Source organism: Chelonoidis abingdonii, chromosome 20 (assembly GCF_003597395.2).
Source record: "Chelonoidis abingdonii isolate Lonesome George chromosome 20, CheloAbing_2.0, whole genome shotgun sequence".
Classification (NCBI taxonomy): domain Eukaryota; kingdom Metazoa; phylum Chordata; order Testudines; family Testudinidae; genus Chelonoidis; species Chelonoidis abingdonii.
The window spans coordinates 6,882,949-6,900,098 of record NC_133788.1 but is presented as its reverse complement, the minus strand read 5'-3'; the positions used below and the strand labels follow the sequence as shown (position 1 = coordinate 6,900,098).

At 42.4% G+C, this 17,150-nt stretch overlaps 1 protein-coding gene and 1 long non-coding RNA gene across 4 annotated transcripts in view; both read right to left on the bottom strand.

Moving 5' to 3' along the window:
- The window catches only part of RABEP1 (rabaptin, RAB GTPase binding effector protein 1), a 72,665-nt gene extending 63,338 nt beyond the window's left edge, over positions 1 to 9,327 (bottom strand). Inside the window, exon 1 of one of the 3 annotated variants that reach the window (XM_032786990.2) lies at positions 9,141 to 9,327. In XM_032786990.2, coding sequence (XP_032642881.1) covers positions 9,141 to 9,174 — 34 coding nt within the window. In that variant the 5' untranslated portion in view covers positions 9,175 to 9,327. The remainder of the gene's footprint in view (positions 1 to 9,140) is intronic. The other 2 variants (XM_032786989.2, XM_032786991.2) reach the window with 2 other exon arrangements.
- Positions 9,328 to 12,513: 3,186 nt separating this feature from the next.
- LOC142047974 (uncharacterized) overlaps positions 12,514 to 17,150 on the bottom strand; it is an 11,267-nt gene continuing 6,630 nt past the window's right edge. The window contains exon 3 of the long non-coding RNA XR_012657316.1: positions 12,514 to 13,035. This is a non-coding gene — a long non-coding RNA (uncharacterized LOC142047974). The remainder of the gene's footprint in view (positions 13,036 to 17,150) is intronic.

Below are 17,150 nucleotides of genomic sequence, written 5' to 3'. Positions count from 1 at the left end.
ACTGTTTGAAGGAGATGAAGCAGTGGCTGGAGAGAGGGAATGAGGAAATGAAAGTCAGAGGAGGGACAGGATTTAGTGAACACAAGGTCAAAGTGACTGGTCATTTGGTCAGTGACAGAGTAGATCCAGGACTGAAGGTCACACGAGGTGAGGTGAAGCTGAGGTAACAGGTCTGACAGGACATTAATATGGAATCTGAAGTTGCAAAGGGTAAAGGTGAGAAACTGCGAAGAGTGGAAACTGATAGCCAAGAGTCTATGGCTATGTTTACATTGGCCCACAGTTTGGACTACAGGGGTGCAAATAGCAGTGAGCGATGCAGTGTAACTCCTCCGTGTAGACAATGTGGGTGAGAACTAAAAGGTTTCTATTTATTAATGTAGCCCTCTTCAACCAGGACTACACTCAAGTCTGGTCAGTGACAAAGCTGGATTTTGAGGAGTCCAGCATAAGTGGCAGCGCAAAGAAGACAGTGGGAAAAGACAATAAGAGTCAGAGTATTGTTCAAAGGAGAAGACTGGGGCTGGAAGTGGCTGGACAAGGAGAGAGGCTGTGAAGATGTGACCCACCTTATGTAGATGGCAAACTTTTTGGAGAAGGAAGCAGGTCTTAATGATGCTTGTGAAATTACTAATGCAAACTAGCAACACCAAACAAATATAGATAATAAATGTGGCACTTCATGTATATTTTCTCTGTGTATATTGATCAACAGTAGACTTCAGTTTCCAGGGCTGACAAGAACTAAATATATGTTTTAAAGGTGAAGTAACATATACTTTTCTTTTTCTTCTTCTGAAAGGTAAGTATGAACTGAATGTGCCTAGTTTGTTGGTTCTTTTGACTTCAAAATCAACAAAGAAACAGGTTTCCAAGGATGCAATTCTGCTTCCAGTCATAATTCACCATCATGCTTTACTGACCATCCCAAGACTAAGGTTATATGATACATATGCTATTTATACAAAGAGAAACTTGCAGAGACTAGTACTATTAGCTCAGTAGCCATTATTTCAGGTACTCAAGGCAGTTCTTTAATTGTGTTTCATAATTCTTTTACACAGAAATACTAGACCTTTGGATTCCAAGATATGCTCCTTAAATATAGAGTTCAGTATTTATAGTGTCTGTTATTTCAACTTTATTATCTTAGATTGATTAGAAGACTGCATACTACTCAAGTTCTGCTTATCAATGCTATCAGCCTTATGCTTGAGGATTTCAGTAACTGTAAAATCAAATACAATTCTGTAATAGAATTGTAACAGTTTTCTTGATTCATATTATTCCACTAAAGAAACCCGAATGTAGTACAAATAATAAAAATTATTGTAACTTAAGAAATCACTTAATGTTTTTAAAAACGTATTTAAAAGCAAAAATAAATAAATACAGGAAACCATCACCTAGGCTGTCAGAAAAGACAAAATAAGCCTGCATGTTTGTTTGTTTTAAATTCTCCACTGTTCACAAGAGCCCCTTAGAAGTTTAAAAATAGATTGCTTTCAGCAGCAAATCTGGTTTTGGCTATATAAAAACATCAGTTCCACACTGGTAGGGTAAGATGGCAAAATTTGCACTGTTGCTACCCATACTGCACCTTTCCGGTGAATCCACTGGAGTCTATGGGTATGTCCGCAGAGCCCAAACAGCCCCCTCGCAAACCCTCACACCGCAGCAGTGAGTCTCAGAGCCCAATCAACTGACTTGCGCTTGCGCTAAGGTGATCAAAACAGCAGTATAGATATCCAGGCTCAGGGCAGAACCCAGGCTCTGAGACCCACCTCACCGCGTTTCAGAGCCCGGAGTTCAGCTCAAGTCACAACATCTACATAGGTATTTTTAAGTTCCATAGTGCAGGTCCCATGAGCCCAAATAAGTTGACTCAGGCTCTGAGACTTGTTGCCACATTGTGTTTCTGCTGTATAGACACACCCTACAAATTAAAAAAATGCACATAAAACCCATTAATTTCCAGAAGCAGTTTTTTTTATTGGCAATGAAGCATTAGGTTTAAAATCAGACCTGGACTGAGGACACTCTCATTCAGGTTAGAGACTCAGGTTTAGGTGCTCAATAGGTTGATCATGTTCTCTTAAATTAGATAAGTTGATACTTTATGAGAAAAAAATGGGTGGCTTCACTCACAATACAAAAAACTGGTATACAAACAGAATTACCTGGTATTCTCATTACTGTACATACGCCACTACCTCAATATAACGCCACCCGATCTAACACGAATTTGGATATAACGCGGTAAAGCAGTGCTCCAGGGGGGCGGGGCTGCACACTCCGGTGGATCAAAGCAAGTTCAATATAACACAGTTTCACCTATAACACAGTAAGATTTTTTGGCTCCCAAAGACAGCTCGAGGTAGAGGTGTACCTTATTCCTACAAGAGAAAGACTAGAAGCCAAACCATTCCCTTTGCAAATGGAGGGGATTAATCTGGAAGATTCTGAAAGGTGCCAAGAAAGAGGTCATTAATGGCACTTCTGCAGCAACATCTTTCATCTTCTTCTGATGCCACAGAAGCCACTCTGACTGGTCTTTCATATGGATCTGGTTCTGTGGGTAGAAGGATGTGGAGGCTGACTGCTCTCCACAGTTCTGTACCTTCCTCCAATTTCACTGTCAATCAGCTATATCATTCTGATTTTGTCAACATGACTTACCCACTTTCTCTCTTTGAGCTGAGAATCCACCCCAACTGATGGGGAAAGGACCAGCACCTTGGGACACCAGCCAACAGGGAAGCAGAATACCTGCTAAAACGTGCTGCTGTCAGAGGTAGTTAGGGAAGGGGTAGCCAGGAAGCAGTACAGAACAAAAGAATATCTGTATTTAGAAGTTTTCTAAGGGTAAAAGAGAGATTCAATTTAAGGGGTGGGTCAATGCGTATTGTATTTTGCCTTCAGGCCACCAGACAAGCTAATTATCAAGAATTTAAAGAACAGGGTCACACTGTCTTACAAAATAAAGACAGGTTTGCCTAAGAATTCTAGGGCTGGCAATATGAATATTTAGAGTGTTTACTTCTCTTCAAAGAACAATAGATTCCCTTTTAGCAGCTAAACACAAAGCCTATGTACTGCATTGATCAAAGAAGCATACAGCCGTTAAAAGACACATGCACTTTAGAACTTTTTATGTTGTTATGCAAAAAATACTTGATCGCTTCAGTCTATTACACTATATCATGAAAAGTGGAAAGACTTTTTTCAAGAAAATCCCAATCATTCAGAAATTACTGTCCAACAAAAGGAAAAGGTTTAAAACTGACAAGGTTGTTCTTTTCTCTCTGTAACTCAGAATTATTCTTTAGAATCCAAACTCAGGCTCCTGTCCTTTATCCCATTTGAGCGACACCAAAGTGTCAGTGCTAATCTCACCTCTCATTTTCAAAAGGTTGGTTTCTAGCTCTTTTCCTTTAAGTGACAGCCTTGAAAATGTGACTGATTATTAGGCCTTTAAGTATTGCACTGATTTTTCCATGGGTTATTCACAGATCCCTACATACAGTGACTTATGTCCGGCCTTTGGGATCTGTGGAAGCTACAGCCACAAGTTTCTAAATTTTTTTGTGGGGGTCCCAAATTGGTTTGTCAGTGTGGGGGACAGCACTGCTACTCATGGTACTAATGTCACTCCAGCAAGATCTTTCACAACCTACATCCTGCAGCTGAGCAGGTTCCTCTAATGAGAGCCAATATAATCTCAGTCTGGCCACAAGGAAAGAGACAGTGTATCTAGTGGATTAAGCATAGAAGCAAGTGACTCCACTCCTGCATTCTAATCCTGGCTGCTGAAATTACAATTTCAGTCAGTCATACTGAATGGAAAGTTTTCCCTTATTGGGGAATTCTATAAACAGAAGCAGTCTAAGAAAAATCAATTTCATTTCCGGTTGAACTTAAAAAAAACCAACAGTATAAGGCATTTATACAAATAATTAAAACACTAATATTAAGCATTGGAAACAACAGAGGAGGAGAAGGACCTTGGAATATTGGTTGATCTAAGGATGACTATGAGCCGCCAATGCGATATGGCCGTTAAAAAAGCAAATGCGGTTTTAGGATGCATCCGGCGCGGTATTTCCAGCAAAGATAAGGAGGTGTTAGTACCGTTGTATAAGGCGCTGATGAGACCTCACCTGGAATACTGTGTGCAGTTCTGGTCTCCCATGTTTAAGAAGGATGAATTCAAACTGGAACAGGTTCAGAGACGGGCTACTAGGATGATCCGAGGAATGGAAAACCTGCCTTATGAAAGGAGACTCAAAGAGCTTGGCTTGTTTAGCCTAGCCAAAAGAAGGCTGCGGCGGGATATGCTTGCTCTATATAAATATATCAGGGGGATTAACGTTAGGGAGGGAGAGGAATTATTTAAGCTTAGTACTAATGTAGGCACAAGGACAAATGGGTACAAACTGGATATTAGGAAGTTTAGACTTGAAATTAGACGAAGGTTTCTAACCATTAGGGGAGTGAAGTTCTGGAACAGCCTTCCGAGGGAAGTAGTGGGGGCAAAAGACTTATCTGGCTTTAAGACTAAGCTTGATAAGTATATGGAGGGGATGATATGATGGGATAGTTTAATTTGGGCAATTGATCTTGGATTATCAGCAGATAAGTCTGCTCAATGGTCTGTGAGGGGATGTTGGATGGGATGGGAACTGAGTTACTGCAGAGAATTCTTTCCTGAGTGCTGGCTGGTGAGTCTTGCCCACATGCTCAGGGTTTAGCTGATCGCCATATTTGGGGTCGGGAAGGAATTTTCCTCCAGGCAGATTGGCAGAGGCCCTGGAGGTTTTTCACTTTCCTCTGCAGCGTGGGGCATGGGTCTCTTGCTGGTGGACTCTCTGCAGCTTGAGGTCTTCAAACCACAATTTGAAGACTTCATTAACTTAGACATAGGTTAGGGGTTTTTACAGATGTAGATGGGTAGGGTTCTGTGGCCTGCTTTGTGCAGGAGGTCAGACTAGATGATCATATTGGTCCCTTCTGACCTATGAGTCTGAGTCTCTAAGCAGTCTTAAAGAGGACTCCTATGTATCCATATTCTATATAACAATACTTTCTTCAAAGCATCTTACAGACATGAATATTGTTAGAGCCTAAGTACTCAAACAGAAAAAAAGCTATTTCTGAAATTTTTATTTAGTGACTGGTAGCCTGCTTTTCAGAGGCGATCAGCATCCACCACTGAATGAAGTCAAAATGAGGGCTGGATGCTCAAACAAATAAACCAACAAGGCATTGATTTATTATCATTCCTGTCACACGGTTCAACAATCTATACAGCAGTACAGACATTCATTAATACTTCACAATACCTTGACCAAGAAAAGCACAAACCTACCTGTAGAGCAGGTTCAAATTATTAACTAAAGACTCAGCTGACAGCACACTGCACAAAGGAACACTGGCAGCCAATTTAGCCTTTCTGTGATTGCTATCACATGGAAATTTTAATTCTTTTATGCAGGCTAATAAAGAGGTAATTCAACTTCTCTGCCAAGATAAATTACAAAGAGCACAGATTTGACATCCACTCGTTTTTTATTTATTCTTTTCTTCTAGCTATTCAACTTTTCTTCTTGGATATGTTTCTTTATGAGTTTAGAGAATATTGTGGGATAAACAAACTACTCATATGTTGCCCCTAAATACGGTTTTTAAAATGCAGTTTCCAAGAGAGTCTTTAGACTTTTCTGAATGCCACAACATGAGTGTCTTTCTTTTGTATGTGCAAAAGATGTAAAACAGCTGCTTGCAAAGAATATTACTAAGGATCAAAAGGTGGGAATTTTCCCTGAAGAAAACAAAAAAAAAACAAAAAAAACCAACAACACTTCTCCTGTACTGTCACATACACCAAAGCATTAAGCTATCTTAGACCAATAAAGTTTGACAGTCCTTCCAAACACCACATTCAATGTAACTGAATAAAATACTAAATAATTTCTTCCTCCAACATTTTTCCTCATGTTCAAAAATAATGGAGAAGTTGTACGTGACTCATCTTTCAGTGGACTATTTAAAAATAAAACAGGCAAGTTGTTGAGACCAACAGCACAGCAATCAGAGTGGACAAAATATAGGGAATGATCCTTCTGTTCCTGAAGAATGAAGAGGCAGAGCAAGCCTGTTTTCCAGCTCTGACTACTACAGTACACAAAGCAATCACTTCTAGGATCTATCCATCTAGCCACAGCTTTTTCTAACAAGTGCTTAGTTTTTACCTGTCCTCATCTTTCAGCAGCTGGAGAAAAACAGAGGAGACAAGTTTGCATCTCATAAGAGTGAGCACTGATCAAATTATCAAATCACCAAAGCTTCATACACCTTTACTGTCACCACAGATTAATATTGCTCAGAAGCAACACAACAGTAGGTACAGTGACTGACACACCACCACCTTTCCCCATACAGATGCAGCAAGCATTTGCACAGTGCATGGGTCTGCTGAACACCCCCAAGAGGCCACTCTGAAAAAGCAAAAACAGCAATCATAACAATGAGTTGGTAGATCTTATAATAAAAGGAAAGACTTAAGAGAAACACTGCTGCTGTTCAACCCCAGAGAATAGACAGTGAAACCCATACTAACAGCCACCTCTAACTGGAAATATCCCTAGTCTTCAACCACTTAAAAAAAATCACCATTAATTTTATATATCATTTTACACACACACACACACAATTACTGTTATTATTTACCAGATTTTGAAAGTGCCCAATAATGCAGGTTTCAACATAAACTGTTTTTCTTGATTATTTACACACTAACATTCTCACATTCCTCATATCTACCCATTTTCACAAGCACTCCTAGGACAGCAACTTGACTGCAGAAAATGTAGCTCACCCCACACAACTCAAGAACAGATAAAATAATCTTGCCACATAACTCCACCTGAATAGGTAAACACACACACCCACCTCTCACAAGGACAAAAATCCTCAAGTACGCCCTTCACCTTGAAGAGGGGGAAAATGTGAATACCCTCATCTCTATACACATATCTTCCTCCAGAGTCTGCCACATTAATTAAACATTGACCAGGTAAACTGACCCACCCCTTCCCGCAGGATAAGATCCTTCTTGCATAAGCAGACACCCACACCCACCCCCAGTAAAATATAATCCCCTAGATACACACCACCATAAACTGGTAGTTACTCTCTTCTGTGAAAATCCTTGCACAGGTTAAGTGCCCTGCTGCCAAGATAAGTGGCTCCCTATGGTATCTGTCCATCCAGGTCCCATAAATCCCACCAAATATCCATCCTTCAGAACAATGTCCACACAGTCTTTTATTCCTCCCCCATAACCCTCCTGTCTAGTTAAACTGATAACCAACCTCAAGACAGCCATCTCCATACAGGATCTCTCCCATCCCACTCCACGCTTTTCCTGCACAGAAAGACAGTACTACCTCCAAGTATTTCCCTGACATGTCTGTCACTCCCCCTCCCAAACCAGACACACAACCCACTCCATGTAAATTTCCAGACAAAGTCTATCACAAATTCTCAATTCTCCAGGCAATTCTTCCTGTTCCCATGTCCAGGTAAATACTGCCCTGTCTCCCTGCAGTAAGTATCATCCTGCAGTAAGTATCATTCCCCACGCGGAAATGCCTACCCAAGTAACCTGCTTCCCACCTTTGCCCCTCCATATAACACAAGAACTAGGAATCACTCAATGGAAACTAATAGGCAGCAGGTTTAAAATAAACATAAAGAAGTAGTTCTTCACACAGCAGTGTCAACCTGTGGAACTCATTGCAATGGGATGTTGGGAAGGCCAAGAGTTTAACTGGGTTCAAAAAAATAGTTGACCAGTTCATGGAGAATACGCCTTATCAATAGTTATTAGCCAAGGTGGTCAGTGATGCAACCTCATCATCTGGGTGCTCTTAAACTTCCAACTTCCAGAAGCTGGGACTGGATGACATGGGATGCATCACTCAAAACTGCCATTCTGTTCACATCCACTGAAGCACCTGGCATAGGCCACCATCAGAGACAACATACTGGGCTAGGATGACCATTGGCCTGACCCAGTATGGTCGTTCTTATGTTCCTATGGAGTTGGTCATTAACACATACACCATCCCCCTGCCAACATAAATGCCCCACACAGAATAAGCATCATCCTGCAGGGTCTGTGATTATCTAGGCAGGAGTTCCTGATTGGTAAACAACCCTTTGCTGGACAAGCGTCATCATGCGGTGTGCTGTCACTTCCCCTATACACTCTTGCCCTGGTAAGCGTCTCCCCATTCACAAAGTAAGCATCTCCCTGCAAGACCTGGCACCTCCTACCCCCATGTTCAGGTACATCATCCCTTTCCCTTGATAAGCATCACCCTGAAAGGTCTATTACTCTTACTTCATGCACAAATACGCAGGCGAGAGTAGCTCACCTCTTCATCAGAATAAACATCCTCCATACACAGCCCTGCCTTACTCTCAGAATAAATATCGCCATGCACAGCTTGTCACACTCTCCTCCCCCAGGTAAATGTTCTCCCCTCTCAACCAGCTCTCTCAGGCCCCTGTTGCCTCTGACACCACAGGGAAATGCCCCCCTCCCCTCACTAGCATCTCCCTAGGACCTGTCACCCCCCATCCCAGGGAAATGCCCTCCCTGCACTAGCCTGTCACCCTCTCCTCTCCCCTGCACTAGCATCTCCCTCGGGCCTGTCACCCCCCATCCCAGGAAATGCCCCCCCCCAAACACATACACACTAGCATCTCCCCAGGGCTTGTCACTCCCCCATCCCGGGAAATCCGCCACCATCCCGCACTAGCATCTCCCTAGGGTCTGTCACCCCCCCATTCCGGGAAATGCCACCCATCCCCCGCACTAGCCTGTCACCCCCTTCCCCTGCACTAGCTTCTCCCTAAGGCCTGTCACCCCCCTATCCCGGGAAATGCTCCCTCCCCGCACTAGCATCTCCCTAGGGCTTGTCACTCGAGCCCTGACACGCGCTCCCGCTGCTCGGTCCCTACCCCCATTCTCCGCGCCCCCTTGGCCGGTGCGGCTCCCCAGCCGAGCCCGGGGCTCCGCAGGCCTCGCCCGCCCCGCCTCGGGAGCGCGGCCGGCCGAGAGGTTCCTTTACCGTCTGCGTGCGGCGCAGCCTCGGGCTGGGCCATGGCTCCGCCGGCGTCCCCCGCTCCCCTCAGGCAGCGGTGCTGCGGCTGAAACCGCTACGCCAGGAGCCACTGCGAAAGACGAGAGCTGCCGGGCTGGGCCTCCGCCTCCTCCGCCTCATCCTGACAGCGGGCAGGGGGCGGGCGGAGCGGCGCGCAGGCGCCAGGGGCTGGCCCGGGGGAGCACGGGACCCGCGCGGGGCTGGGCCGGGGCGGTGGGCCGAGGCCGAGCGGCAGCTAGAGGGGAGGGAGAAGAGGGGATACCTACCCCCTCCCCCCGGATCAAGTGGAGGAAGGGAGCCTGGGGAAGAACGGACGCAGGAAGGGGAGATGAGGCAGCCCCTGGAGTGGAGCTGAGACCATCAGGCTGTGGGGCCCTTGCCTAATTCTGTGACCATCAGTAATATTCTGGGATCCCGGCTCCTGGTCTGTGGCCTCACTTGATGGGCCTCAGGTGAGGAAGCCCCTCCAGTGAGTCCGTGCCACAGCATCCTACCCTTGGCCACATGCGTTCATGGTTGTTCTTGGCACCATTCTCCTGACGGTTCAGGTGTTGGGTTACCTCAAGGATACTACAGCATTTGATAGACCGATGGCCTGATCCTGTGCCTTGTACTTCACCTGCTACATTTCCACTAGCTTTTGCCTTTGTCATTCATTTGTTATGGAGGTTTCTCACTCTGTCAAGCAACTAAATTAAAATAAACCCAAACATTCTAACATGTACTAATATAAAATTGGACCTATTAGTTCTGGTATCACTAGAGAATCAAGTGTCTGGGATTTATTTGAAATCCAAAATGGAGTCACTATATAAATCTCTGTTACTCCTTTAAAACTTGTCCTAGACACCCAGGGCCAAATTACTGCTAGCATAAGTGGGCACAACTCAAAAGAGTTCTGCCAAAAGAATTGCCTTTACTAATACGTTAAGACTTCATTGCAGTCCTGTCAATTACACCCAGGCTGAATTTGGCCTAAATACTTGATGCATCGACTTTGGCAAGCCACATCCTGCCAATAAAGTGATTGAAAATTTAACTGAATTTCAAAATCCCAAAAAGTGGAGAAACACCCACATAGGTGGGACACGGGGAAGACAGAGAGGGGGAAACCACATGAAGGTCCTGAACTGCAGATGAAGGTGAATAGTGCAGCATACTGTATTCAGCAAATTATGGAAACCACGAAAAATATGTAGAGGAAAAGAAGAAAAACATATTCTAAATGCTAGTAAGTTATTTTAAAAAACTATTGTGATCAAACAGAACAAACTAACCTATTCTATAGTATGTCACAAGGTCTGGTGCTCAGAGGACATGGATTGGGACTATATTACTTCATTTCTTTTCTGCATCTGCACATTAACATATTTTATACTATTCACTGCCTAGAGTGGATTATTCCACATATATGTTCACTGGCCACTAATCCAGCTTCACAAACAGATGTGAAAATATACCTACTGAAACCACCCATCCCTTTGGCAACCTACTCCTTCCTCACCTTTAGCAACTCTTTCTTCCCACAGCAAGTTTTGTCTCAGAATGCTTCTTTCTGCCCTTCCTTTCCCATTTGATATGAGCTCCTTTCACCTTACCTTATTGAAGACAGGAAAATGCAACCTGCACAAATAGAACCATATTTTCAAAATTGCTCAGCTGTTGTCTAGGCACCTAAATAAAAGGTCAGATTTTACAAATATTTGACACAGTGAGCACTGAGTTCTTTTGAAAAATCTGGACCTGATTGTGGGTGCTGAGCACTTTAAAATTTGGTCTCACATATCTCAAGGTAGGCACCCAAAAATTGCATAATTCCCATTGACTTAATTAGTGTAGGCTCAGACTCTTAAGGAATCACTCGAATTTCTGCTGCAAACAGAAATTCAGATGATCTCCAGCTTGTATCCTTATTTATCTGCAGGTGCTTAATAAGGGATGAGTGTAAACTCCCTCCAACCATTCAGATCATCAAAACACCTAGTGGGGTCTTATGACATTCCAAAAATCTACATCAAAGCTCAAGAACAGTGCTTATATATTAAAGGGTTTAATACTGTAGCTGGGAGAAGAGGAAGGGTTGAAACTTTGTTTTTCCTGTTCTCCTATCCAGAGCTTGACTAACTTTATAAGTAAGTTTCATACCTGAGCTTTGTTGTCTGCTTTTGGAGGGTAATAGGACCTGTCAGACGTAAAGATTTACACAGTATATAATAGCAATGTCTTGGAATTTAGAACAATCGGATCACTCCCCCAGTTCCTTCCCAAATGTCCCATTTAATTATGATAATTTGCAGTTCTGTTGCACTGAAGATCTCAAAGGGTTTTACAAATATGAATCGGCTAAGTCTTACAAGAGCTCTGTGAGGTAGGTAAATATTAATAGCAGGCTGAAGACATGAAAACAGGCCCAGAGTGATTCAGTGGCAGAACCAGCAGTAGAGCTTGAGTTCTGAGGCCCAATCCTACACTTTTAGTTCTAGACAATACTACCAATATTAATGAACCAATCAGATTGCTGCAGGAGGTCACTGACTATTTCCACCACTCAAGAAGACAAGATGAAGGTTCCCACACAATTAATCACTGTCTGGCAGATTTTCATGGCAGAAACTGCAGTTTTGACAAACCTGTTTAGCTTCAGAGCCTAACACTGATATTTCAGCATCCATAGAACATGCAGTAAACACAGGATAAATGAAGACATGGTTGACTTGAAAAAGTAAACTCTGTAAATTAGTACAGATTAGAGATGAGGCTAACACCTCAGACCCTCCCAGCCTGAAATTTGAACTAACCAAAAGTATTAGTTTGTAGCTCTTGGTGAAACAATAGTGAGATCCAGTGACTAGCTAAGCTAAACCGAAGTGTGTAATCCCTGTGGATGTCTACAGGTGAGGCTCAGATTGGAAGGAAGGAAGGAAAGGAGTTTAGAAAAGTCATTCACACAGCTATGTCTTTCAGGGGTGTGAAAAATCTACACCCCTGAGCAATGCAGTTAAGCCGACCTAACTGTCAGTGTAGACAGTGCTAGGTTGATGGAAGAATTCTTCCATCAACCTAGCTATCACCTTTTGGGGCGGGGGGGGGGGGGGGTGGATTATATCTACATGTAGATAGTGTCTATACTGCAGTGCTGCAACTGTGCCACTGTCGCATTTCCAAAGTAGACAAGCTCTAAGACAGAGAAGTGGGATTTTCTTTTGGCTCTATAAAAAAAAGCATCAATAAAAAGCAGAATAATTTTTTAATATTTTTATTTCTTTATTCTTTGATAGGTACAGGGCACCCATCATAGATGTGCTGGGTGCGCAAAACAGAATGACATTTCAAAACGCAAATTAGAGTAGTCATCCAGACATACAAGGTGAAGTCCCTAACTAGTTTAAATTAATGTAGCTTCACTGATTTCAATGCAGATAGGCTGATTTATGCCAGCTGAGAATCTAGCTTACACATAGCATGAAAACTCACATCAAAAAGAGCTCCCAAAGCCAGTACTTATTATCATTTAACATTTTTAAAGTCGTAGTGCCTATAAGGCACAATCAAATTGGATTCTATTATGCTAGGCACTGTAAAAACATAGAATCAATGACAGTTCCTGCGCCTTTGATAAGGAACACCCATAGTTTAGTTCATCCCATCTCAGAGAAAGGCTGAATTACAAAACAGATTTTGCAATCTGCCTGCAGAGTCAACAAACTTGGATTCTGTTGCACCAAGGGGGAAGAAAATTCCAGAGTTGAGGTCCTTCCTTGAGAATGCCCAGATGAACAAATCCAAAGAGTGTCATCTCATGCATCCCAGATGATTTCATGTGTAACTTGTGAAGATCCAGGTGATAATCTCTTTCACTGGACTAACCACAAATAGAAGAGACGCTGTCATGTTTTATCTTTACACATAAGAAACAAAGAAAAGACTTATGACCTGAACATATAGGGGACAAGGCATCACGGAGGAGGAGCTACACATCCTCAACTCGAAATGAAGCCAAAGGGAGCATTCAAAGAAGGCACTCAGCAGCTTAAATTCTGTCAAGTAGCAGTCAATGGAGTTCTCTCATGTCCAGAAGGAGAGGACATGAGAGACCGAGGAAAGGAACAGCACAGAAATTGGTGCTAGTATCTTTACTGAATATTTCTAGACTTTAGATCTTAGATCTGAACTAGTCAATATTTTACCTTTCAAATTTCATTTTTTTAACCATAATTCAGAATTACCTGACTTTCAAACATTTGTTTCCTCAATAACTACAATGTTCTAATAATGTGGTAAATTAATGGTCTATTTAAAACATGAGGACTGAATCCTGCAAAAATTTAGTCATCTCAGTAACATATGTGAGTGTTTGCAGGATTGGGCCTTAACTCTCTCTTCTACACAAAATGTTATCTGGGAATATAGATTGGTCTAAGGTTGTCTTTCCCAAGCAGGGATTGGTTAAAATTCCCAAATCATCAACTCTTTCTGGCAAAAATGTTAGGAATTCAGTGTTGAGCAATTATATTACTTGCAACTGTAACTTTTTAGAGAACCCTATAATATTTTATGTAGTTAAAATCTTTTTCAAGAGCAATTGAAAAATTATGTTATTTCCTCCTTATTGTTTAAAGGGTTCCATGTGGTACAATTCTTTGAATATATGGAAAGCAGATGAAGCCAAAAATGACATTTGGCAGGCAAAAATCTAGGCTGCTTGCATTGGCTCCAAATCTAGATACGCTCATATTTATGATCTCATTTGAAAGCTGTGTATATTAAGATTCTAAAGCTCTTTTAGTTCCCATGGGGTTACTTCACTGGACACTCTGATGTACCATGTACCTAAACAATTTTTCTTGTTGCAAAATAACCACAGAATCAGAAACTCATAATGGGCCCATAACAACGTATACATTAATAACATACACTTTTGGATAACCTCGTACAGCAACATTTAGTTAGAATCTTAACTTTTAAGAGACTCAAAAATAACAGTACCCCTCTGATATAGGTATGTATTAATCTTCCTCAGTTTAAAGTTTGGGAAACTGAGGCACAGAGCAAGGCAAAATAACCTACTCAGGGTAGGTGTACTGAATTAGACACAGAGTAAATAACAGAACTTCAGAGTTCCAAGTCCCAAATAGTCCCCTCTGACCATTATATACATCCTCTCATTAAAAAAAACAACACGATCATTGAAGTTAATGGCAGTGGGTTAAGTTTAGAGGATGCATACAAGATGAGTATTTTGCAATCAGAGACACTCTGAGTAAATTGGAAGATTTGGTATATATTACATGCAGTAGTATCTTTCATAACAATTGATCATATTAGCTGAAGTTTCCAGTGCATTCATTTCCCCAGTGTAACTTAGGGTGACCAGATAGCATGTGTAAAAAATCAGGATGGAGGGGTGAGGAGTAATAGGTGACTATAAAAGAGAAAGCCCCCAATATCGGGACTGTACCTATAAAATCGGGACATCTGGTCACCCTAGTGGATCTTGTTCTGGACCCAATGCTATAGCCCTTGTTCAAGTGAACAGTCAGTTAATATCAGTGAGATAACTCATGTAAGGATTACAGGATTAGGCCCTTTATTTGTGGCAAATTTTCAGATCTAATCTCCCTATGAGGCACATGCAGATCAGATATCCTGTTAATTCTATTGCTAACAATGCCCAGTTGTCAAGAGGAAGAGGGATTATTGCAAGCACCATGAATCTGGCGTCCCAAGTGTGTTGTATTAAACTGTGTAGCCACTAGACTTTCATTTTAAGACTACAAAGGCTTTTGTTTTGGAGGGTTGATAGTTTTTTGTTAATCCATGCAATGGTAACTCCCACTGCGTCCCTTCCACAACTGACAAGGGATAGCTTAAGCCAGGGGTGGTCAAACTGTGGCTCGCAAGCTGCATGTGGCTCTTTTATAGTTAAAGTGTGGCTCGTGGAGTCCCCTAGGTTCCCCCCTCCTCCCATTCACTGAGTGGGGGAAGCTCGAGGTTTCAGCCACACAGCAGCGTGGAAGAGTTAGGAGCTTCTGCCCAGTGGGGAGAGGGGGTCTTGGGGCTTCAGCCCTGCAGGAGGCACCTGCTGTGGCACTGGGCTTCAACAGGAGCGGGGCAGAAGTGCCCAGCCTCGGAAGGCACCTCCCACAAGAGCCTTTCCTGAGTAATCCTAAGGTTTGTCTACCTACCTCTTTATTTTCCTGGAGCTGTTCTCTGTGCCTACGTCTCTCAGATACATTCACATAAAATATCTTGTACTTCAATAGCACCTTCCATCTGAGGAAGAGCTTCACAAACATAATTGGACTTAAACCCCCCAATACTTCCTGTGAGGCAAGTATTATTTCAGTTTTACAGATTGGGAAACCGAGGCACAGAGCGAGATAAAGTGAGTTGCCCAAAGTTACACTGAAAGTCAGTGGCAGAGATGGAAACAGAATCCAGATCTCCTGACTCCCAGTCCTGTATTTTTGCCATAAAACCATCTTTCCCCTCTTTGCTTATTTATTACAGCTTCAAATAGCTTCAAACCTCCCTTGAAAAATGCACAAAGGCAAACATACCTTGTAAAATTAATACTCGGCTACAAAGTACAAAGATTAAAATGACTCAGATTTTATATAACATCAGAGCATGCAGGAAATGTTTAAAACTGGGACACTCTTGACTTTGTGCAACACTAAGAAGCACTTTCTCCACTGACACCAAGAAAGATTTCACAGTACATGTTTTAGCCTGTCAGATCTTCTCTACAGACGTATTGCAATCTGTCCTATATTTACATGCAGACTTAATGTCACTCAGCCCATTTATATGCCACCTCCACTGCTCTTGTTACTATGGAGAAGATTGATAAACAACCAGTTAGCAAATAAAATATTTCAGGAGGAATGTGAAAACCATTACCTAGGGAATTTTCATGTACTGTGCAGTGACAACACTTTATTCAGCATTTGTTGTAACTTAGCAGAGCCTCTCTCACTGCAGCATTAGCCACATGCTGTCTAGTCAAAACACGCTCTTCCCACAGGACTTAGAAACTTAGACATGTAACTGTATCTTACCCTGGTGGAATCTGTATAGTTCTCATAGAGGAGAATTCTTATTTTAAAAGTAATATAGCTGGAATGAAATGCAAAGACTACCCTCAAGTGTCTAAGCAGAGTAACTGCAGAAAATATCAGAGGCATGATTTATTGCTACATAGCATTTATACTAAGGTGTCTCATTGCATTTCACAGCAAAGTTACAGCCAAGATATCCCATGAAGATGCAAGATATGTAAGCTACAATATATTTAGAGATAACACTTGTAGATAAGACAGGGTGGGAGTGAAGAATGACACAGTGACCACATTTCAGTAAGCATTACTGAACATTGAGACAATTTGGAGGCGCAGGGAGCAAGGTTAGATTGGTTTTTATGAGACGGAGATCTAAAAGTCATAGACTGGGGAAAGAGTTGCATCATAAAATGGAGTTTTCAAAGAATCAAGGAACCAACTAGACACCAAGAGGCAGGGAGTTTGTTCTCAATGGAAGTGACAGTGTGGGAGAAGGTCCTTAGTCCCACTGCAGAGAGAAAACAAGGGGAGACGTGTGGCAAAAAGAAGTATGGTATTGAAGTCATCTAGAAAGAGGTCTTGATAATTAAAAGAAGTAATGTTGTAAAGAAAGGTCCAGATCCTTGGCCTCTAGTCCATCCTCTTTGCATTGTGGGAGCAGCACAAGTCTGGAAAGCTGCCCTAAGTGGGCATCTGGGAAAATGGGGGAGTGAAAATTGACTTTAAACCACCTTGTTCACCCCCTCAGGCCCTGAATCAAACATAGCTTGGCTGGACTCAAGGATGTGGCTCTCGGTTTCATTGAATAGAATAATAGAATATCAGGGTTGGAAGGGACCTCAGGAGCTCCTCTAGTCCAACCCGCTGCTCAAAGCAGGACCAATCCCCAACTAAATCATCCCAGCCAGGGCTTTGT